This window comes from Saimiri boliviensis, chromosome 3 (genome assembly GCF_048565385.1).
Source record: "Saimiri boliviensis isolate mSaiBol1 chromosome 3, mSaiBol1.pri, whole genome shotgun sequence".
NCBI lineage: Eukaryota > Metazoa > Chordata > Mammalia > Primates > Cebidae > Saimiri > Saimiri boliviensis.
Genome location: NC_133451.1, coordinates 172,121,732 through 172,146,690, shown reverse-complemented (window position 1 = coordinate 172,146,690; position 24,959 = coordinate 172,121,732). Strand labels below are relative to the sequence as shown.

At 33.4% G+C, this 24,959-nt stretch overlaps 1 protein-coding gene across 1 annotated transcript in view; it reads right to left on the bottom strand.

The window, feature by feature from the left end:
• The window catches only part of LOC101036090 (N-deacetylase and N-sulfotransferase 4), a 302,288-nt gene that overhangs the window by 141,162 nt on the left and 136,167 nt on the right, over positions 1-24,959 (bottom strand). The window contains exons 3-4 of the mRNA XM_003929435.4: positions 12,174-12,261; positions 5,657-5,811 (exon numbers count right to left, since the gene is read on the bottom strand). Coding sequence (XP_003929484.1) covers positions 5,657-5,811; positions 12,174-12,261 — 243 coding nt within the window. The remainder of the gene's footprint in view (positions 1-5,656; positions 5,812-12,173; positions 12,262-24,959) is intronic.

The following is a 24,959-nucleotide window of genomic DNA, read 5'->3' as shown; positions in this document are numbered from 1 at the left end:
TAAGCAATATCTAAGATATCTGAATGTTCAACTAATGCATTCAATTACTGAAGCAATTTACACAGAAATTCGTACTTAAATAGGCATTCCATAGAATCCCTCAAGATCTTGTTCAATTGTCAAAAAATGTTTTATTATTTTATTTTATTGTGGTAAGAACAATTAACATATCTACCTTTCTGATAATTTTTTTTATGTGTGCATTATTATATTTGACTATAAGCACAACGTTGTATGGCAGATCTCTAGAATTTATTCATCTTAACTAAAACTTAATGATCCTTGATTATTAAATCCTCTTTTCTCATTTCCTTCAGGCCCTGAAAACCACCATTCCACTCTTTGATTATATGAATTTGACTATTTTAGATACCTTATGTAAGTGGAATTATGCAGTATTTGTTTTTCTGTAACTGCCTTATTTCATTTAGCAGAATGCCCTCAAGGTTCATCCATATTGTCACATATTACAGAATTTCCTTCCTTTTTCTATGTCTTGGTGTTTCACAGTTTTTTATTTTTATTTTTTAATCTAACTCTTTCCTTCACATGTGGGTCCACTCTTAAGTGTAAAGATTGTTTTGTTATTGAACCTCCAAAATACACTATTTGTTCATTGTGAATTTTTGTTAAATATTTGTTCACAGTTTTGTTTTAGTGTAAATATCCTTATTTTATCTAAATTCTTTACTTTAAAATACCATATTAGTTATAAACAGTTTTTTTTCTGATTCCTTGCATTTGTGGTATAATACCAGACTTCAAATTGGATAATCCAGTAAAAATACTGTAAGGCATTGCCGACATTGAAAGAAAGCTCTCTCTCAGTTTCATTTCATTATACTATTATTTCACTATCATATTACTTCTATTTCTTTTTAATGTGACATCTACATAGCTGATTGAGTATGCAGTTTATTATGACACACAAGGATTTTCCATAGTCTTTCGCTAATAGATTTGTGTTTTTATGAGGACATTTAGCATTTTTGCATATTGTGTAATTATGAAAAAAGTTATACATTTTATAAATATGTGTAGCTTTTTAAATCAGAATTTAAAAACCTCTGTGTTCAAGAATCTTCACTTAGTCATGAAAAAGATATCAGACTGCTCAATAACATAGCAAGTAAAATTCACATCATCATTGAAAATGTCAGTATTGAAGACAAAAAGTTGTTGCTTATCTATTCAGGATATTTCATGGTCTGCAACTATTAGTGAACTGAAAAGCTGCATTGGTTTGAAAACTTTAATGAGTTTATATGTAAAACATAATAAATTACAATTTTTAAAACTTTTAAAGTCTATTGTGGAATAAAAATAAACAATTCAGGTTTATGGTACTTGCACTTTTTTTTCTGTGATTGGAAAGTAGCTATAGGTTAAATCAAATAAATTTTGGTAATTTTTTTTCATTAGTGCTTTCATGTTGGCCATTGTTTCTCATTCTCTTCAACCTTTGTTTATCTGTTGTTGTTATTGAAGATTTGCATCTATTTATTAACATATTCAAGCAGCTGAATAGCACTAAAACTCTATGAGTTATTGAAGGAGAAAGAGCCAAAAAATTTTTTCTCCACCCTACTGTCATACCAAGATGAGTATCTCATAATTGCCATATTTCAGTTGACTATATTTGTCATTAGCTTAACATCCTGAATACCAACACACACACATATAGATATGACATATACATTTGTGCTCACAGATACACATAACTCCCACACTCATATATGTATTCACATGGCATACATGTGTGTTATTAGGAAATAACAATAACAATGCTTTATATTAATAAAGCCTTTTTCAACATGATGAAAGGGTAAAGAAGCAGGTTTCAATGTGTTTCATTATTTTTAAACGTCGTACAAGAGAACATAAACTCAAGAATTCAGAGAAATTGCACAAATAAAACTACTCAGATAGATTGTTTTTTAAAAAATAAAACTGATTTGAAATATCACTATCAAGTTATTAATATATCTGACTATGTTGAAGCATTTTTGGAACTACAATGAGAAAAATGTGCTTATGAGACTGACAATCCCTCTGCCAGCCAAGGTCACACCAAAGGATAATGAGGAGTGTCAGAATAGAACTTAAAAAGGATTTAAAGACTTTTGATTTTTATCTATATAAATTGTTCATTTAGTTAGAAAATCTTTTCCCATAATTGCTTCAATTGCAGCTGGATGAGGATTTCAAGATGTTCATTCCAAATTTGTGAACTGATGTTGTCCAAAATGATCACAGAATTTTAAAACTGGAATTGATCAGTAGTATTATCTGGTCCAGTGCCTTTGGTTGGCAGATGAGTTGATGTAAATTAATTATCTAAAAACTTTGTAGTTTAGAGAATGAAAAAAAGAGAGTCATTACTATTTCGAGAGAGGAAAGTGAGACATAAAGATATTAAATAAGTTAACAGTTTTGTCAGAACTTTTTACTAGCAGTCAGGACTAAAATTTAGTCCACAAATATGTCATTTAGGGTTTCTGCTATCCTATCTTATCTTGATAATGTTGATGGTTCTAAAGTGTCAGCTGGATGTGAAAATATATTAATTTAGCAAGAAAGAGATATATTTCTTGGACCTTTGGATAGCACATGTATTGTCACGTCATGTTGACAGTAAAGGTGGAGTTCTGAATGTCACTGCTTGAAGAGTCTTGAGTTTTATTAAGCTGAACTCCAGAAAGAAAAGGACAGTGTCATTTCAGTATGATGTATTTTTAATGGACTTCATTTTAGTTGTAATATTTTGACTATGCAAAATAAAAAAAATTGTTACAAAATGTATTTATAGGAATAAGTATAGTTGCTAGCCACACTGATTAAAAAAATGTAATTACTCCGAATGGACTCTAAATAGCTTTCAACATTTCATTACAAAGCAATTACATCTGAGTCTTCCCAGAGCTCTCAGCATGGCTTTTAAAAAAGAAATTACACAAACAGGTGAAATCAACCATTATGAAATATAACCTATATTCCTAAAGAGTAAGGCTCCAGAGTGGAAGTGAAGTGGAATGATGTAGGGGAGGTTTAAGACAGGTGATAAACATGTTTTATTTTCAAGGTAACTTTCCTAAGAGAATTTAGCATGCTTACTCAAGATAAGTGTATTTTTTAAATGAAAACTATCTAAATTTTATAATGGTGTGAAGCAGCACAACATTCATGAGAGATTTTCTAAAAGTTAAGTTTTTTTAAAAAAAATCAGACGTCTTAAAATCAAGATGTAACTGCATGTTCCTCTATATTTAGAAAGGTTATAAATGGTTAATCAACACTATTGAATGCTTACTCTGTGCCAGCCGCTGCTCTAAACACATTATGTATATCCTTCCAGCAATTCCAGGAGGTAGTTGTTACCATTATAACAACTCAGTTTTATAAATGGAGAAACAGACACAGAGAATCTAAGTAATTTGTTCAAGGTCAGCAACCATCAATGGAAGGTGAAGATTCAAACAGATAGTCTGATGCCTAAGTCCTTGATCTTAACTGCTTTTTATATGTTCTGCATTTACTAGTAAGAATCCTGTGTGCAGATCTGACACTTGTCTGGGGATTTAGAGGTGCAAAGAACGATGAGCTATTATCATAACAACTGGGCATAACTTTATAAAATATCATATTAATTTGTCTTTGGGGCTATGCTTTCAAAGATGGCTTAAAAAATGAAGACATCAGTAATCACATGGTACTAATAAATCATAACAACATATTTTAAGTAAGAGCTCCTAGTTAGGACCTAGGGTCTTCGGTGAATTCACAAACCCCTTGTGATAGCATGTCCCACTGGTTGAAGATGTGAGAATGTGCATCTGAGCATTTTTCTAGGGAAAATGTTTCTGTCTTCTGTTAGATTCTTAAAGGAATATATGGCTTAATGAATGTCTAGAGCAGGGATGGCCAGACATGTTTTTTATTTTAAAGGTCGAGATAAAAATATTTTAGGCTTTGTGGACCTTAGGATCTCTTTTGCAACCACTCAACTCTGCCGTTGCAGTGTGAAATCAGCTGCAGACAATTCATAAAGGAATGAATGTGGCAGTGTTCTAATACAACTTTATGAACATTTGAATATAAACTTTATATAATTTTTATGTTAACAAAAATATTATTGTTCCTTTGATTGTTTACCTTTGATTTGAATTATTAATAAATGTGTTTAAAAAGGCTTTCTTAGCTCAGGGATCATAAAGAGCAAGTAACACTCCAGATTTGGCTCATAGGTCATAATTTTTTAGCCCCTAGTTTAGAGCAAGTGATTCTTAGTGTAGAGTCATCCAGGGGATGATTGGATGATCCCCCATCCAGGGGATCATCTAGGAATTTTCTGAAATGTAAATTATCAGGCCTCCCCGCAGATCTACTGAATCAGAAACTCCAGAAACAGGCCAAGCAGTCTGAGTTTTAGAAGTCTTCTAGGTGAAATTAGATCATACTAAAATATGAGAGCCACTGGTCTAGAGTCATGGCTCCAGACATTCAACTCACTCATTTCCTTCTTTCATTCTTGCAACAAATGATTTTTTTAACTATTATTTTAAGAAATAGTTCAGGGGTACATGTGCAGGTTTAGTGATACAGATAAATTGTGTCACGGAGGTACCGTGTACAGATTATTTTTGTCACCCAGGTGAAACACACAGTCTCAGATAGGTAGTACTTACATCGCCTCCCTCCACTCTCAAGTAGGCTCTAGTGTCCAGTGTTCCTTTCTTTGGGTCCATGTGTACTCAGTGTTTAGCTCATACTCTTAAGTGCCATCATACAGTGCTTGGTTTTCTGTTCCTGTGTCTGTCAGTTTGCTTAGGATTATGACATCCAGCCTCATTCATGTTGCTGCAAAGGACACAGTCTCATTCTTTTTTTATGGCTGCATAGTGTTCCATGGTGTATACGGACCACATTTTCTTCATCCAGTCTACTGTTGATGGGCATTTAGGATGATTCCATGACTTTGCTGTTGTGAATAGTGCTGTCATGGACCTGCGTGTGCATCTTTATGGTAGAACAATTTATACTCTTCTGGCGTATACTTAATAACGGAATTGCTCAATCAAATAGTACTTCTCTTTTAAGTTCTTTGAGAAATTGCCACATTACTTTCCACAATGGCTATACTAATTTACATTTTCACCAGCAATGCATAAGCATTCTCTTTTCCTCTGCAACCATGCCAACATCTGTTGTTTTTGACTTATTAATAACAGTTTTTCTGACTGAAATGAGATATTCCAGTTTTGATTTGTATTTCTCTAATGATTAGTCATGTTGAGCCAAAAAATTATTTTTGAAGGGTTAATTATATTAGACTGGAAATACAGTGAAGTTTTTACTTTTTTTTTGTCTTCATAGATGCAAGAATAATCAACTCATAAAACAGGAGTTGACAGCTTTCTGAAAATAACTTACTTTTTGAAATATATTTCATATATAATCACATGATGACCATATACATATACACACATATCTGAAACAAAATAATCACAAAGTCATATGTACTCTCAATACATGTGATGCACCCTGATATTATATTTTATTCTATTTCTAATGTATTCAACCTAATACATTGATTTTACGCTTCCACTATGAGACCACAACTTATAGTTCAAAAGATACCACAATAAAATGTGCTCACCAGTGCAAATTCCTTGTTGAGAATCATCTGCTCTACTAAAGATGACTCATTGTGGAAGAGGTGGGGTTGCATGTGGCTCCACATGTGAGGAAACCACCAGAATTCATCCACAGACCGAAGTAAAAGGTCATCCCCTTCATCTTCCTCTTCAGTCCCTATAAACCATAAAGTTAAAATAGCTTTAGTAAAAATTTCTGACTAGCTTAAAGGTTATTTTTGTCACATTTATGTTATTTTTCATGCTCTTGGTACATATATCCAAGTCTGTGGACTTTTTAATCAGAAAAAAAGACCAAAGTCTAAATTGAATCAAAGGCAAGAAGACTTAGGATTAGGACGGGGTGGGCAGGCATGGCTAACCCCAGGTCAGACAGCTATTAATTTAAAATTTAAGAGTATTTTATAACCTTATATTTTAAGGATAAGAATTGAACATAAATTTTAACTCATAAAATTTGTTAATTTTTTTCTGATTACAGAAATAAAATACACTTACTAAGGAAATGTGGAAAGCACAGGCAAGTAATACACAAAGCCCCCGCAAAAAAAAACCACAAAAACAAAAACCAAAAACCTACAAAAGCATCTTCTAGAGCTAACCAGTGAAAACATGTTTGTATTATTTTCAAAAATCTTTTCCTACTTATATTTTAAAAGTTTATCTCTTGCTGTACTAATACTTTTGCACACTTACATTTTCACTTAATGTTATACATACCAAATTTCTCATTTTAAAATAAATATTTCATAAAAACTAAACAATTAATCTGATAACTCTTTCTAATATAAATGTGACCTGATAATTTAAAACTAGTATTTATTTCTCTTCTTCTTTTGGAGAATTTTTTTTAACATCACCCAATACATAGGAAATAAAAACCAAAAAAATATTGTTGTGCCATAGTTAAGAAAAAAAACAACTTACTTCGAAGGGAATTAATTATATTGCAGCTACCCAACAATATCCACAAATGAAATGATAAGGTTTTTGGTATGATTTTGTATAATTTTACTATATTCAGCTCAATTTACAAATGTTGTGAATCAATAATGTAAGAATTAATTCCTGCTTGCTCACTTACTACTTAACTATATAAATAAAGTAAAACAGTAAGTCCTGGCTTATAGTGTGGGGTGTATTATTTGGTTTATTCTTTCATAAAGTAGTATGTTTTACAGATGGGTGTTTGATTTTTTAATTATTTTTACTTAAATTCAGGGAATAAATATTAACAACTGTTATAAGAGTTTCCTCTGAATGTTCCATTTGTGTGTCCTAAAACAAACATATCCATGGTCATGAAAGTAGCACCATGAAAGGATTAAATCATGTATTTGACGTCATTCAGTACCTGGAGAAGAGTTCCTAGTTTTGCCACTTAACTAAGTATGTGATCTTGGACAAGTTGACTTCTCCGGGTCTTAGGTTTAAAATGGGATTATAAATACCTATTTTACAAGGTCTTAGCAAAGAGTCAATGAGATCAATTTATTAAAGCACCTAATATTGTGACTTACAAACAGTAAGCACTTTTGAATATTAGGATCTCCTTAAAAATTCTATTGCTTTATGCTTGCTGTGTTTTGAATTTAAATGTATTCACACATTTTAGAAACTTTTCCTGCCTAGATTATAAAGTCAAGGACTGGATTCCTTTACCCTTTACTGTAATATGCCATTTCCCCAGAGCAGTGAATAAATGAATAGTTTAATTTAGTCTAAATTTAACAAAGTCAGTGGATTCAGCAGCTTAACATGGCCACTGAAGTACATGGCAATTTCTTTCTTTTATGTATATTCATTGTTCCTGGAATACAGTTCACAATTCACAGTCTTCTAAAGTTGTGAGGACCTTCAGATTTAATTAAGGTTTTGGCACCATCAATGCTACTACAGAGTAAAGATATTTCTGTTTCTGTTAGAAATTTTGGAAAGTGATAAAGTCCTATAATTAAGATGAACAGAAGAATTCTTAATTTTTGTTGTTAGCTAACACTATTAGTATTACAGATGCGTAATTCATTGACTTTTGTTAATATATTAAGAATATGGAATCTTAAAATTCAAATGAAGAAGAGTTTATCACTCCCTCAGATGAAGTGTTTATATTACCAATGTTTCTCATGGTCATAGTTTAGCAAATTGAGGCAAAGATTAGAAAGAGTTACTTTATGTCACACATGATGAAGGTATTGATAGTTCTCCCACACTCCTGAAATTATCTTGTGTTTTGAATACAGAGTGTTTGAAAAATGTTTCCATTCATTTTAAATTCTGCCGATCATTATTTCAAGTGCCAGGAAGCACATAATGCACACTTGACCAGGTAGAAGGTCAATTATTCAATTTAAAGAAAATTTTGTGGACTATTGATAGAAAGAGATGCATGACCGATCATAATATCTTAGCAATTTTTATAGTAGAGACTATGTTAATGTATAAACAGCCTCAAAAATGCAGCTAGTACATTAAAATCTTTCTTTGCTTGCATCATGGATTAATTTCTGTCAGCTTTTCTCTTATTTTATGCTGGTCATATAATTGAAAGCCACACGAGGCAAACTTTTGACATTGGAAACAGCTTAATAAAAAATAAGATACTAAGCCATTCTGAGGACAGCAGCAGAATCTCAAATGATTTTAACTCCAACTAGATTAAAGTATTACATTTTGTGCTTTCTATAAACACATGTTTTCCTATATCTAATATTTACTTAAATTATATATGGAAATATCATTTGTAATTTATATGTGACCAGATTAGCACAAGTAACAGATCATTAAAATATCTGTCCTCAAATTAAACCTTGCACTTTGAATCTGATCTAGATCCTGGTCTAGATAATTATGAATGAAAAAAAATACATTTTACTTTTATTTAAGATTTTTTTTTTACATTTCCTGATTATCAATGAATAAAAATATTTTAATTCAGAAGTAAAATACATGAAGAGTTTGTTTCCCAGGTTAATTTCTTTAAAAGTACAGTTATTGCATTAAAATAAGATACTCTGTGTATATATATATATATATATATATATATGTGTGTGTGTGTGTGTGTGTGTATAAAATTTCAGTGTCTGTATTTTCTCTTTTGTAAAAATTTCTACCTTATATTTGTGTAATTTGTGTAAAATATTATAATTTCTAAATGTTAAAGATATTTCCTAATTTTCCTTGTACATTGAACCTGGCATGGTTCCATATATGTGGGCATAGAATAAACTACTTTAAATATTATATTAAATATAAAGAACTGTGGGATGATAAACATTGACTAAAAGCGCCCCACATTTTAAAATTAGAAAATAGTGCCATATGAATTGTCTACTATTTACTTTTTGATAACATTTGAATGTCATATGAAAATAATTTTAAAATTAATAATAATAAAGATTTACATAGCACTTGTAACATGTTAGACATTGCTCCTTAATAAAAGAGATATTATTATTCCCATTTTGTAGATATATATACTGAGACACAGAAAATTTAAGTAAACTGTGTTCACATAGCTGGCCAAATGTCAGAGTCTGGATTTGAACACAAAGTTTGTTACCAGTATCTAGTCTTTTAACTTATACTCTACACAAAAAAATTTAAAAAAAAAATCACAAAAGGGGAACGAATGTAACACTTTTCATACTGTCATGCTTGAATATTAATGATTTTACAGAAAATGCTAATTTTTTTGATAAAATAATCTCTCATGGAAAAGACCAAATTAAATGTTAATTCAATTTGCAAAACACTATTCATGAATTAATTATTGATTGAGTCATATTTAATTTTAATGATTGTCACCAGAAATCATGTCCCTCGCAAAATATAGTTGGCAGCTCCTCTCTCAAAGAAAACATCTGAAGACTATAATGTCTCCATTTTTCAGTTGAGTTTTGTTATGCAATTCCATTCAAGCTCTAAATATTTTCAGACTCTGCTATTTCATTCTAAACTCCATGCTTTTATTTTATTTATTTATTTTTTGCCTTTTAATCAGCACTCTATCCTTCCTCTTTCAATATGGCACCTGTGGGTGAATGACTTTAGGAAAAACTTAGTGACATGCCCTTTTGGGGTGAGATTGTTTTTAGCATGTGAAGGACAGAGAAACTGAACGGGAAGGAATACACAAGAAATAAAAATAAGTGAAGCAGTCTAAAAAGGCAGAAGGAGTCATTATTACACTGGGCATATGTGATTAAATGTCTTCAAAACAACGAGGCGCATCCATAAGCATCTTCATGCATTGGGAAATCAGATCATTCTGGGAGAGAACTGAGATAGTCAATCCAGTCCAACAAGGCCGTTTCCTATGGTTACACAACACAGCCAAGTGCACATGTAAGGAATGCACCTCCTTGATTTGCAATCTTTTTTTTATGATGTGAAATCTTTGGATACAAATGTGACAAGATAGGAGTGAAACACATCTTTCTAATATCTGAAAGGGTATCACTGTTATGTAACTCAGTGCCAGAAGAAAGTTTGATATGCCTGAGTGCATTAATAAGTATTCAATATAATTACAATGGCACGTTATAGGTGCATTTCAGGGAGCCAACAAATAAAGTAAATATATCAATTAAATAAAATTTACATATTGATGTGAAAGAAATCACTTTCAAAATTTATAAATTTATAAATATTGCTTATTCTCTAAAGTATGTTATCACACAGTATTACAATGCAAACTATTCTATTATTTTTGTAATATTGGTTTCAACATAAAAAGTCAATAATGTCTTTTTAAAAAAATATAATGAAAGTACATCTTTCTTTTTTGCTTTCTTTCTTCAATAACTATTTCTGTGATACTGACTGGTGTGCTGCTCATTTCCCAGTGGTTGTGTACTGCATGTATGTTCAGTGTTTTAAAGAAGAAAAGGGAATTGTTATAATCTCTATCAACATTAACTTTGCAAATGTTTAGCAGGTTTAATAGGTCTGAATATGAAAAGTAAATAAAAACTGAGGCAGTTATCCAGATATATTTCAGCCAAAAGAATGACTTTACTTACAATATACAGCTATTTAAAACAAAATAATATTGTTTGTGTGTGAACTACAAATAATCCCATAATTTTTCCCTCTGCATGAGTAGATACAGCCTTTAAAGCTATCTGCTTTATAACTTCATAGTCAGAGCTTCTTAGGTCTGAAATCATTTATTGAAGGGGCTTTTGAAAAAGATTTACAAAACCATGTCTATTTTCAAAATTGGAAGCTGAAATTGCTTTGCCTGCGCAGATATGATGACCCAAATCTCTTTCTGCAAAATATCCTTTTAAAATATGCGATCATTTGATTTATTAACTGGTCTACATACTAATTTTCTTTCTATTACTTTAAGCAGATTTACATGTTTCAAAGCAGGAGATAAAAAGTATCTCAAGAAAAAGCCAAGGAAACATTACTATTTCAATATTCTAGTAAATCATATTGAGCTTTTACATTAAAAAGTCCTCATTGAATAAAGATATTTATGAAAACTAAAGACTACCTTTAAACAGAATATTTTAATGGATCAATAAATTGCATACATGCATAGAGAATAAATGCTGTGAAATGTTTTCACTAAGATGCTGTGAACCAACAACAGTGAGAAGTTTTAAACAAAGTGTTTAGTTCACAGCAGATACACAAATAGAAGCAGACTACAGGTATTCCCCTAATACAGGCCCCAACACATAGTTCAGTACTCTTTTTGTCAAAGACTATCAATTTTATTAACATAGACTTCTCTAAAATGGTTCCAGTTATTTCAATGCTAATATTCAGAAAACAAAAGTCAACATTTGGAGATGGGGGTAAATAAAAAAGTAAGGAATATCAGAACACAGTAGCACAAGAATAAAAATCACATTTTGAGAATTTGTTGAGAGGCTGAGACTAAACAGAAGTACAATTGTGGGTGGATAGAAATGGAAAGAAATACAAGTCTGATTGTGATAATTTTAATCTATGTGGGGCTAAATTGGTGGTAATTATTTTTTATTTTTTAGGGAAAAAAATCCTGCAATGGAAGGTAAACTAACAAGATGACTCTTAAGAGTATATTATATTTCATTGAGGCCATAAAGTTTCTCTCTAACATCAGATGGTTTCCAAAGGAAAATAGCAGGTACAAAAGTATCTATCACATCAACTATTTGACAATTTAAAAATTCTGTCAATTATTATTATTAGTATTTTCATCATCATCACCACCATTGCTATGCCTTCTACCCATACTGTACTGAGAAACAAGATCCACAGTCATACTCAGAACAGTGGTTATGCTTTCTATTTAAAAAAAAATGAATTTAAAAAGTCAATTCTCTTCCTCTTTTGCCATTGATTTTAACAGTATTTACCAAAGTAAATATGCTCATTGATTTTGGATTTGGCTATTCAAATAACGTGCCCAAGTTTTTCTCATAATCAATCTTGAGAATCTATTTCTACTACTAATGGATCATTCAAAATTTTATTTCCTATTTATATGTAGCTGCCTGAGAACACAAAGCTCCTTACCTGTGTGGTAAAACTTCCCTGAAAATCCAAGGTTGAAGGTAAAATTTGCAACCTGAGTGCGCAGTAAATTTTGAGTCTCTAGTAATGCCTGAAATAAATAAGAAATTGACATGATTTTAGAAAAATAAATATGAAGTTTTGGGATGCCTCTTTTGCAAAGGTGTATGCATGAGTAAAACAAAATGATATGAGTTTTCTTGTTTTTGACTGGTACTGTTATGCAGTATTCATATTGCAGGTATTATAATTATTATCATTATTTTTATTGAAGGTCAGCATATTATGAAACAGTCAAGTCCTTAGCACAGTATGCATTGCTCAGTGGCAACTGTCCAACTCCACAGCACTGAAATCATTTTTAATTTCCGTGTGACACATTTCTTGGATTTTGGATTATTATACCTCCTTTATGTGTTGAAAATTTTTTAGAATTGTTGGATGTAGACAAGCCCTGTTTTCTTGGTGAGCAATAGGAGCAGAACTTCTGTTTGAACTGCAATTTATGATTTTATTTAACTGGGCTACCTCCCTCATCATTTTTAAAGGCATAATTATTAAATTGAAAGCTTGAGTTTGTACCTTACAAACTAAAAAGCAATGTATATTTTATAGGACATTGCTTGCAAACTTAGTAATGAAAAAGGAAAGAACATGTAAAAATAGATATCTCTTTTTGTTACTAATTTCATAACAGAAATTCTCTAAATGTGACAAACATTTCCCTAGTTTCTAGATTTGGAATTATACAATGTTAAAGTCTGGTTTGTGGACAGGATAATAGCAAACTGATGATAATGACACAGAATTAGTCATGTAAATGTGTTGCCAGTCCTTTCGCCGCCATTATTCCTATGCTAACACGTACAGCATAATTCAGAACTCTTATATCCTGGTCTGCGTATTGATTCAGAATGCTTTTTCTATTTTTAATGAATTTTTAAGGAGGACATTTTGTACTGATTAGAATCAGAAGGTAATTTCAAACAAGAGATATTAATAAGACTGATTTTTGATTACTCCTATCCATCTGTTAAGGAGACTAAGGAGTCAGAGGTTTAGACAATTTTTTTATGAGTCTTGGTAGCTAAGCATTTGCTTCAAAGACTTGAGAACCTATTTATTCCTTTACAGTGAAAGGAGTCTCCTGATTAAACAAAAGATAAATCACTAAGTAACTAAATTCTGATAAAATATAAAGTCAGTGGTTAGCCAAGACCACGATTAGACTGGGTGTCATCATGTTCAATCTTATTAAATATTATCAACTAAGTAGACAAAGGCAAAAATAGAACCATTAGCTTAACTCAGATCTACAAAATATTAGAATACATTTCTCAGAGAGATTAAGCTAAATACTAAAAACAGTCAAGTTTAAAATTCCGTTGAATTAGTTGAGCATATTGGGAAATGCTCTGGAATATAGCCTTGCTGACAGCCTGGAAGGAAGCTAAGCATTCCTTTTTTTTTTTTTTTTTTTTTTTTTTTTTTTTTTTTTTAAAGACAGGGTTTCACCATGTTGGTCAGGCTGGTCTTGAACTCCTGACCTCAGGCTATTCGCTTGCCTCGGCCTCTTAAAATGCTGAGATTACAGGCGTGAGCCACCACGCCCAGCCTGAATACAGCCTTAAAAAAAGAACATTATGCATTATTTCCCTTAGTTAGTTTTCTTTTCTGGCTTTTTTTTTTTTTGGCTGTATTCCATGTGCAATTTCTGAGTCTCCTTATCCTGAGTTTTTAAAAAATATATCCTGTCTGCTATTCTCCTCACCACTCCAATTTCATCCACTTAGCTTTCTTCCTCTGAGTTCTTGAAGTCATTCAGTATTCTGCATTTATTTGTCTGTGAAATGGGGTACTTTTGAATATTTATTTTATACTACTATTATGAGAGTTACACTGGATAGACATGCAACATGTTCAGCTAAGTGTCTGGCAAATAGCATGAGCTCAATAAATACTGTTATTGATCTCTGAGTCTATCATTCTCTCTCCATCAGTTAGGTATCCTTGGTGCCTCCAACACACATTTCTATATCTCCCAAATCACCATGTACTCTGCTTAAACTTAAGTACCCCCCACCTCCTACATTTCCCCATGCCATTTCTCTCTCTGTTATTTTTGCCTAGAAAGCCTCCCCAGCTCCCAATCCCATTTCCCAAATCCCACACATTCTTTATATCTCTGCCCAAATCCCAACTTTTTGTATAAAAGCTTCCTCTGGCATGTCAAAGTAGATTCCTAAATTATTTTCTTAAGACTTGCATTGTTTTTGACTTTATTGCATCCATGCTGTATCTTATGTTTTCCTCTACTCTCTGCACCTGAAGGTCATACAAAATGATTCAAACTAAAAAAATGCCAGATATAAATTTAAAGGAGAAAAGTGCTAAACCATGCAAATTAAAGAAGAAAAGTAGAAAAAAAGGAATTTAAATATAGGAAAAACTAAATAAAAACAACATTTAGTAACGAGAGACATAAAAATGAGTAAGGTTTGATGTATTTAAAATACGATAGAATTCATAATGATACACAGCAATAAATTGAATTAGCTTCATTTATTTTTCATTTTTATCAGTAACATTTTCTTGAATGGTAATATGATAAACATAGTTCTTGGGCCATACCACAAGATGATATCAAACAATACAGATAGGATCGAGCATTTCACCAGGATGTTTTATAACACAGATTTTTATAGCCTTGTGTCACAGCTCTCCAAAGCAAATTCAGAGAGGCAAAAGTAGGCGGATATACTTCCACTGTGGCTAATTAGCCATAGGAAGAACTTGACAGCCCTTTTCACTGTTGAAAAAAAAAATAGAGTTGTCTTCACAGCCTCCTAACATGTAGGCTGGGTTAATGAGGGAATAAAAATTATAAATGCTATAAGTAAAAACAAAACAAATGAAAAAAAAAAAGCAAATCTGAAGAAGTTTTTAAGGCTTCCTTGTTTAGTACAAGTAAATGTTTTTTGGTTTTCAAACTTCGAAGAAGTTTTCATGTCTTTCAATGACAAAAGAAGAGAGAAACAAATATCAAAGAATACATACAAAATGATTCAAACTAAAAAAAAAATCAGAAATAAATTTAAAAGAGAAAAACGGAAAGCCATACAAATTAAAGAAGAAAAGTTGGAAAAAGAAAGAATTCTAATATAGTAAAAATTTATAATGTCAGAAGAAATATTAGGGTAAGGATAATATTTAACAAAAATTTAAGAATAAATTAAGTACAAAGTTATCTTATTCTTTTAAAACCCCTTATTTTGGAAAAACTTATTAATGGGCCAGAAACAGAATGTCTGAATTTGGGATAAAAATAAAATAGTAAAGCCTAGGATACAGCAGGGAGCTGTAAATACAGTTTTTTCTCCCTGAATATTTTGTGTGGAAACTAACTTTTGAATATACATAATAAAATGTGGCCAGGTTCAATGGCTCATGCCTGTAATCCCAGTACTTTAGGATGCTGAGGCAGGTTGATCACTTGAGGTCAGGAGTTCAAGACCAGCTTGGCCAATATGGTGAAACCCCGTCTCTACCAACAAATACAAAAATTGTCTGGGTGTGGTGGTTCATGCCTGTAATCCCAGCTACAGGGGAGGCTGAGACAGGAGAATTGCTTAAACTCTGGAGGAGGAGGTTGCAGTGAACTGAGATTGCACCCTACCATTCCAACCTGGGCTACAAGAGTGAATCTTCATCTCAAAAAACAAATAAATAATAAATAAAATAAAATAAAAATGTGTTTAGAGTTTTGACAATAAACATTATTTGTGAGTCATGAGAAACAATATACATGGCTTTGAAATATTTCCTTTTACTGTTTGTGAAGAACTCACTAAGTAACTTGATTGTATATTAAAGAGAATAAATGTATAACTTATTTATAAAAAGCAATAATTCCTGATTTTAATAAATATTACTTGCATTAATTCAATATTTTCCTAATAAATTCCTTACTATTTAAGCAAGCAAGTCCAGGCTAGGTGAGGTTGGCTCAGATCTATATTACTAGCACTTTGGGAGGCTGAGTTGGGAGGATGGCTTGAGCTCAGGAGTCAAAACCAGCCTGGGGGAACATGGTGAAGCCCCTTCTCTACAAAAAAATATAAAAATTAGCCTGACCTGGTGGTGTGTGCAATGTGCCTGTAGTCTTGACTACTTGCAGGGCTGAAGTAAGAGGATTGCTTTTGCCTAGGAGGTTGAGGCTCCAATGAGTCATGCTCATGCCACTCTACCCTGGCTGACAAAGTGAGAGGAAGGAAGAAAAGAAGGAAGGAAGGAAGGAGGGAGGGATGGAGAGGGGAGGATCGGAAGGAGGGAGGGAAGAAGGAATAAAGAAAGGAAGGAAGGAAGGAAGGAAGGAAGGAAGGAAGGGAGGAAGGAAGAGAGTTCAATTTTGCCCCGTATAGCTACATACTATTTGATAAAGGCAGCAATGGCATTCATAATTTGTGTTTACGATTTTCTGGAGAAAACTGCTAAAATTGTCAATTCAGGGGCCCTCTTTAGGTGATACTACTGATTTTGTCTGCTGTAATGCCTAGAAATGTGCGTTTCGTCATAGACTCCAGCTGGTTCTAATAAATGTCAAGCAATTATTTTCGAGTTGCCACATGAAAGGAATTACCAACATGCTTGTAAAATATCTACTCTCAGGTTTATCCTCTGGGGATTCTGAATTGGAAACAATAAAAATGAAAACTAAAAATCTGTTTTTAACCATGATTTTAATGTCCAACTTCAACTTGGACATTGGTGCCATTAGGACACTAGTGTTCTAATAAAACTAAGTAATTATTTACATTAATTTCAAGGTGTTATGCATATATCTTACACCATTATCATAGTAGGTTGTTACTATCCAGATAACCCTTTCCCTAAGTGTACTTAATAAATCATGTGCATACTTTTATTTTGATATAGTCTTTGATATGGTTTGGTTCTGTGTCACAACCCAAATCTCATGTCAGACTGTAATCTCCACATGTTGAAGGTGCATCCTGGTGGGAGGTAATTGGATGATGAGGGTGGATTCTAATGGTTTAGCACCATCTCCCTAGTGCTGTCTCATGATAGAATTCTCACAAGATTTGGTTGTTTCAACATATGTGGCACTACCCACCAACACTCTCTTTCTGTGAGTCAGTTAAACTCCTTTTCTTTATAAATTACCCAGTCTCAGGTTTGTCTTTATAGCAGTGTAAGAATGGACTAGTACAGAAAATCAATATCAGTAGTGGGGCACTGCTATGATGATACCGGAAAATCTGGAAGCAACTTCTGAACTGGGTAAGAGTTTGAAACAGTTTGGAGGGTTCCGAAGAAGACATGAAGACGTGAAAAAGTTTGGAAATTCCTAGACGCTTTTTGAGTGGTTGTGACCAAAATGCTGATAATGATATGGACAATGAAGTCCAGGCTGAGGTAGTCTCAGATGGAGACAAGGAACTTACTGCAAACTGGAGCAAAGGCCACTCTTGCCATATTATAGCAAAGAGACAGGTGGCATTCTGCCCCTGCTTTAAAAATCGGTGAGACTTTGAACTTGAGAGAGATGATAAAGGGTGTCTGGTGAAATAAATTTCTAAACAGCAAAAGTGTTGAAGATATGGCCTGACCCTTCCTAAAAGCCTAATTGATTTGCATTAAAAAGAGATGGTCTGAAATGGGAACTTATATTTAAAAGGGAAGTAGAGCATAAAAGTTTGAAAAAAAATTACAGCTTGGCCATGTGGTAGAAAATAAAAACCCATTTTCTGGGGAGGAATTTTAGCCCAAGCCAGCTGCAGACATTTGCATAAGTCAGCAGGAGCCAAATGTTAATCACCAAGACAAAGGGAAAGTGTCTCCAGGACACTTCAGAGACCTTCACAGCAGCCCTTCCCATCACAGGCCCAGAGGCCTCAGAGGAAAAACAGTTTCTTGGGCCAGGTTCGTGGCCCATCTTTTCTTTGCAGCCTGTGGATATGGCACCCTGCATCCCAGCCACTCCAGCTCCAGCCATAACTAAACAGAGTCAAGGTAGAGCTCATGTTGTAGCTCCAGAGGGTACAAGCTCCAAGCCTTGGTGACTTCCATGTGGTATTGGGCCTGCAGGTGGGAAGAAAGTAAGAGCTGAGATTTGGGACCCTTCATCTAGATTTCAGAGGATGTATGGAAATGGCTGGATATTCAGGCAAAATACGCTTCAGGGGCAGAGCCCTCATGGAGATCTTCTACCTGGTCAGTGCGGAGAGGAAATGCGGGGTAGGAACACTGCCTAGTGGAGCTGTGAGAATACGGCCACCATCCTCCAGACAACAGAACAATAAATCCACTGACCAGCTTGCACTGTGTGCCTGGAAAATTGCAAACTCTCAATGCCAGTCTGTAAAAGCAGCGGGAGTCCACCCATTGTGTCAGTGTGTCCTGGATGTGATACCTGGAGTCAAAGATGATTATTTTGGAGTTTTAAGAATTAACGACTGCCCTGCTAGGTTTCAGACTTGCATAGGGCCTGTAGGCCCTTTGTTCTGGTCAATTTCTCCCACTTGGAATGGGAGCATTTACCAAACACCTATACCCACCTTGTATCTTGGAAGTAACTAACTTGTTTTTGGTTTTACAGGCTCATAGGCCGAAGGAACTTACTTTGTCTCAGATGAGACTTTGGTATTGGACTTTTGGGTTAATGCTGACATGAGTTAAGACTTGGGAAAGCATGACTGCATTTTGAATTGTGGGAAGGAGATGAGATTTGGGAGGGGCCAGGGGCAGAATGATACAGTTTGCCTCTGTGTCCCCACCAAAATTTCATGTCAAATTGTAATCTCCATATGTTGAATGCGGGGCCTGGTTGGAGGGGATTGGATTATGAGGATGGTTTCTAATGGTTTAGTACTACCCCCCAAGTGCTGTCTTATGAAGAGTTCTCACAAGAACTGGTTGTTTAAAAATGTATGGCACTTTTCCCTTTGCAGTCTTTCTTTCTCCTCCCATGAAGTAAGATGTGCCCTGCTTCCCCCTTGCCTTCTTCCGAGATTATTAAATTTCCTGTGGTCTTCCCAGCCACGTAGAATTGTGAGTGAATTAAACTTCTTTTCTTTAAATTGTTCAGTATTGGGTATGTCTTGATAGCAGTGTGAGAACAGACTAACATAGTCTCACATTTTCAAAATTTCAAAACAGCTACTTCAGAGTGAGAGTGTTTGTTTTATATGTTTTATTTTTCTTACTTAGTAGCTCAATAAAAAAGTATCTTATTTATCCTAACTAGATTCTGATATGGGAATCAGAAGATACAACTTATTTTTATATTTTTTTCAGGTAGAAAATATTGCTTTATAGAAAGATTAAATATTCCACCCAGATAACACAAGAAGAAAGCCAAAATTGAACATGCCCGCCTTAACAATCTAACCCTGGTAATCTCATGTCCCAATACAGCAAGTTTGTGTTCCCACCTCAATAAAATGTAGTTGTTATTCCATAAACTTTAGCACAGATACTATTTGTCAATGTGCAAATGAAGATGAATGGGACTGGCCCAGGATGAAAGTATGAAGCTTTTGAAGTTTGCATTTGATAGCTCTACCTTTCTTCTTACTCATCTCGATCCTTACTTCTTTTTCTTTCTTTCTTTTTTTAATAAACTCTTATTGAACTTATACCAAAATACCAAATCTTCTATGTAATTTCATGTTATACAGTTTGGCTCAGATTGTGAAATGGATAAGTTAATTAATTAAAAATGAGTGAATGCTGAAAAGTGAATGAGATAGTGTTGAGCAGGTATAGGGGTGTTTATGGTCAGAAAGGTTGAAGTGTATGGATCCTACTTCTGAAATCACACTCAATCTATTAAAAAAAAAAAAAAAAAAAAAAAAAAAAAAAAAAAAAACCTGGTGAGCCAAAGGACACCTTGATGTTTTAGAGAAATTTATCCTTTCATCTTTCCTCTTATCACTTAAGTATTTCATTGCCATTTTTCTTTCTGGTCTGCCTCCAGGAAGACAGGAATCTAAAAGCCCACTCTCTTTGGGCACTCTTCCCTCCTTTTGCAATTGTTCATTCATTTATGCATGAATTCATTTATTCATTCACACAATATTAATTGAACTGCTATGTTTAGGTACTCTTCTAGGTATTCAGGATAGAGTGGAGAATGGCAACAATAATAGCTAATGCTATTAAGTTTTACTATGTGTTAGGTGAAGAGAAACACTCTAATTATTTATTTAAATCTTCCAATAATCTCTTTATTAATCCTATTTTACAAGTGGAGAAAATAGTGCTACATAAATTATGCTAGAGAAGCTACCTAAATTATGCTAGGTATAGAGTTAGAAAGTACCTGGTAAACAAAACTGGTAGGTTTTCTTTTATGGAACCTACATTCTTTTTAGACACTCAGATGACACATATAGCAAATCAATCAAATAATTCTTTAATTACAAATTGTTACTAGTGTTGCAAAATTAATTTTAGTACCATGCTATTATTAAAATAAACACAAACTATTTATGTTTCAACAGGGTAGACAGTGAGATCAATAAAGTCCACCCTGGAAAAGTGGCAGGCCATTTTGTTGTGGCATGGAAAATAAGAGACCAGTTATGCTTAAAACAGGACATGGGAGTCTGCCACGAATGATGGGGCCAATGAAAATACATCTTAGGCTCAGTAAGGACCTTGGCATCATTACTTTCAAAATTCAGTTACCCAGGATTGGAGGGTAAATTTCAAAAACTAACTGCACACAAAATATATATATATGGGTAAGGGTAGTGGTCTCATAGCATATGCAGTGTTTTTTGAATACTGGAAGGTTAAATATTGATACTAATTAAACATACTGGTGAAGAGAAGAAAAAAAATAAAAATCGGTATGACCTTATAAAATAATATTAAATCATGTCACGTATGCGAAGAGTTTGCATTTTCTTCCTGATTATCAAAGAACACAATGAAGGTTATATAAATCATTAAATTTGAAGTGCATTTATAGTGTTGTAAATTTTATTTGATTGCAACAGCAAGACACTCCGTGTGTCTTTGACTCCCTTTCTAGTAGATGTGAGTGGATGTGCCTTGTGCTCTAAACGTTGTTACTGGAGAGAGTCCTGGTCATCGCCTTTCCACAGAAGTATAAACCACTGATTTTAGCCCATTCTGAAAGTGTGTAAGATGAGCTTCTGCTTCTGTTTTCTGATTGGTAGTCTGGTTCTCTCCCTGAGATCAGAAAATTTCCTTAAAAAAAGTGAAATGCTGTTCAGGCCTTGTGAGTTCTAATCTCTCCTTCAAATGTATCCTACTTCAGATCATGTAGACCATCTCAAACTGTGTCTGTGCCCTGCACTCTGTTCCTCTGGTTCCTGTGTTTCTCATGCTTTACTGAATTGACTTGAGTTTTGAATCAAATAAGTATATTTGAATCAAATGTGATCTCATTATACCCCTTCAAATGGTATCATTTCAGACACTGGCATTTTTGTTTATAAGGTAGTTCCTCTAAGCCTGGTATCCAATTATTTTTTTAATATAGTATTTCTATAAGCTCTTGCTATCAAGTCTCCAACATAATCTGCAATATTTTTTGACTTCTAAAAATACAAATGCATATTTTAACTTCAGAGGTCGTTAATTGTGTGGCACAATTATTTACTTAAAAGCTTTTTATAAGTTAATAACAAAAATGACTCATACTTTCTAAAGCCAAAGTATTTAAATAAATCATAGTGAGGTAGAAGTTGAACTAGTTAGCATTTCTTTTAAAATAGCAGGAGGAATCTTTTAGTCATTTTACCCTCAATGGCTTAAAAATGTCTTTAGAAATAATATAAAACCAAATAGCCAATAATAACATATATACATAACATAGATATATAATAACATACATACATAAACAAAATAATAAAGTCAAAATCTTTTTTGAGTCATAGTGGGAGCCAAGAACTTTATAACACAAAATATCCCCAAGAATTCTGAGAAACTATCTGAGAACTGGGTCCAAGTTCTCTTTGTGTTTGGTTCGGAACTTTAAAATGTAACTGGAATCCTTCTGCAAAATCCTGACTTTTGTATTGGAAGGCCAGCTTGATGGAGATATTTTGTATTGCCTGTGGAAGCTGCAGATCAGGTTCAGATTTGGTTTTCACTGTCAGAAGTGGCTTAAGGTCTGCACAATGTGGATGCTTGAGCTACCTTCTTCTTCAGAATTACACAGATAATTTCACTGTGTAAGAAGAGATAACCAGTGAAACAGAAATCTTTACCACAGACAAGTGGTAAACTAAACCATGATCCATGGGTCACTAGGTCTATAAAATTTAATGTCTGTGAAAAAAAATAATTGTATCTTCAAAATGTTTAGGAAAGACACTGTATCATACCCCACTAGGGAGGTTCTCAACCCACATGAACACACTGAAATCCTTTGGTAGGAAAAATCTTTCCCTTAATGTTTCTTAACTTTTACCTCAAATAATCACCCAGAAACACCCACCTCCACTTCTCTGAGTTTGTGGTTTGCTTATTTAGGAAAAAAACATTAGGTAAATAGCTAATCATGGGAAGGTAGAGGTATCTTTCGGGGTCATGTTCTCCTCTATTGAATAGAGTTTCCTACTTATTATGCAACGCAAATGAAAAATGTAATAGCTGTGATTTTATATGAAATGGGATTCTGAATATGCAGGCAGTCAAATAATCACATTAACCGTCTGCAAGGGATCTGTACAAAGGAGTGTTTTTCCATTATTCCTGGATTTGCTATCCTTAAAGAGACTCGGATAAAGATGAATTCCTTCCATATTGTGGACTTCTAAAAACATATTTAGAATTAACAATTAAAATTTTGATAAATAGTATAATATATTTCTTGGAGCATCTGATTCTTGCTGAAAAATTGTGAAAAACAACTATTAGGTTAATAAAAACAAATTTATATATATATATATATATTTTATTTTTATTGCATTTTAGGTTTTGGGGTACATGTGAAGAACATGCAAGATTGTTGCATAGGTACACACATGGCAGTGTGGTTTTCTGCCTTTCGTCCCCTCGCCTGTATCTGTCATTTCTCCCCATGCTATCTGTTCCCACCTCCCCACCCCCCCGTCCTCCCCCATTTCCCCCCAACGGACCCCAGTGTGTAGTGCTCCCCTCCCTGTGTCCATGTGTTCTCATTGTTCAACACCCGCCTATGAGTGAGAATATGCGGTGTTTGATTTTCTGCTCTTGTGTAAGTTTGCTGAGAATGATGGTTTCCAGCTTCATCCATGTCCCTACAAAGGACGTGAACTCATCATTTTTCATGGCTGTGTAATATTCCATGGTGTATATGTACAAATTTTAAGCTGTTAATGAAATGTGGATTAACTCAAATTTGTGTGATCAGTTTTATAAAGTTTTTGAAATTTTTCATATGATACATAGTTGAGTATTTTGTAAGCCTGCAGATACATACTTCTTTAAATGTGTACCCCAAAAACGACTTTCAAAGGCTGAATATCTAATTATGAGTCAATTTATATACATTTGAGGTATTAAGGCTTATTTATTTTTTAAGCTCAAATGTAGTAGAATTTTCTCAGTACAATGACAGCAGGATAAAGATATCTAATTTTAGATTTTTTTGTAAAAAACCATTATTATTTGTATAAAACCATGATTGGTTAGAGAAACTAGAAGAAAAAATACATACTAAAATACATAGTATAGCAAAATATTTTAAAATGTATTTTTTCTTCACTTGGGAGATACATCTTTTTCTTCTGGAGAGTAATTCTCTCCCTCTGACAAAAACTTAAAATTAAAAAAATAAAAACTCCTGTGAGATCTTGTTGTCACCTCCTCAACTCAGCCCTATTTAAAGCCTAATTATGATGCATATATATAACAAAGCAGGTGACATAATCCAACAAACACCGACTGGTCTACCAACTTTGATTTTTTGTAGATGAAGGGAAATTAGTGAGACACTCATGAATTAGAACAGCAAAACCAAAAATGCACGAATGGTAATATTTTCCAGTACAGCTCTCATTTCCCAACAGGAGAAGACAATATTATAATTATTTTCTGTATGAATGGTATGCTTTGGAGTTCTGTGATTGACATTATCCACTGTTCACATTATTTCTTTGATAAAGACATTTTGGTGTAATTTCACTTTAAGTGAACTATGTTGCACTTTAAGTGCTTAACCATTCAAGAAATATGTATGCAGCTAATACAGGTACTGGAGCTGTCCTATGTACTGAAGATTCAGTTTTGAATGAAACAAACAGTCCTTTGGTTAAGAGTTTATATTTCAGTGGGTGACACAAACAATAAACAAATAAATTACTAATACATTGCAGGTGAATATGTGGGAAGCCATTGTAGTTTTCTGAGCAGAGATATAATGCTTATGATTTATACCTTAAATATTTGGCCACTGTACGAAGAATTGCCTGGACAAGAACGGAAGAGGAAAACATTTAGAGGAGAAAAAGAGCCAATTGAAAAATGAGGGTCTTGGAGTTTGTAGTAAAGTAGGAAGAATATGGTCAGATTTGGGGTGTAATTTGAAGAAACAGGTTCTAGAACTCTAGATATCAAATGATAAATTACATGCAGATTGTTAAATAATTGAATGTAGCATGTGATGATTTCTAATTTGTTCACAGCCTTTATGTATCAGATAAACATTGTTTGCAACGTAACAGCTACCTTTGTCATTCAGTAGTAAAGCATCTCTTCAAAATCCCAATGTAGCATTTAGTGAGTTGACTTCATTGACATAAAGCAGGT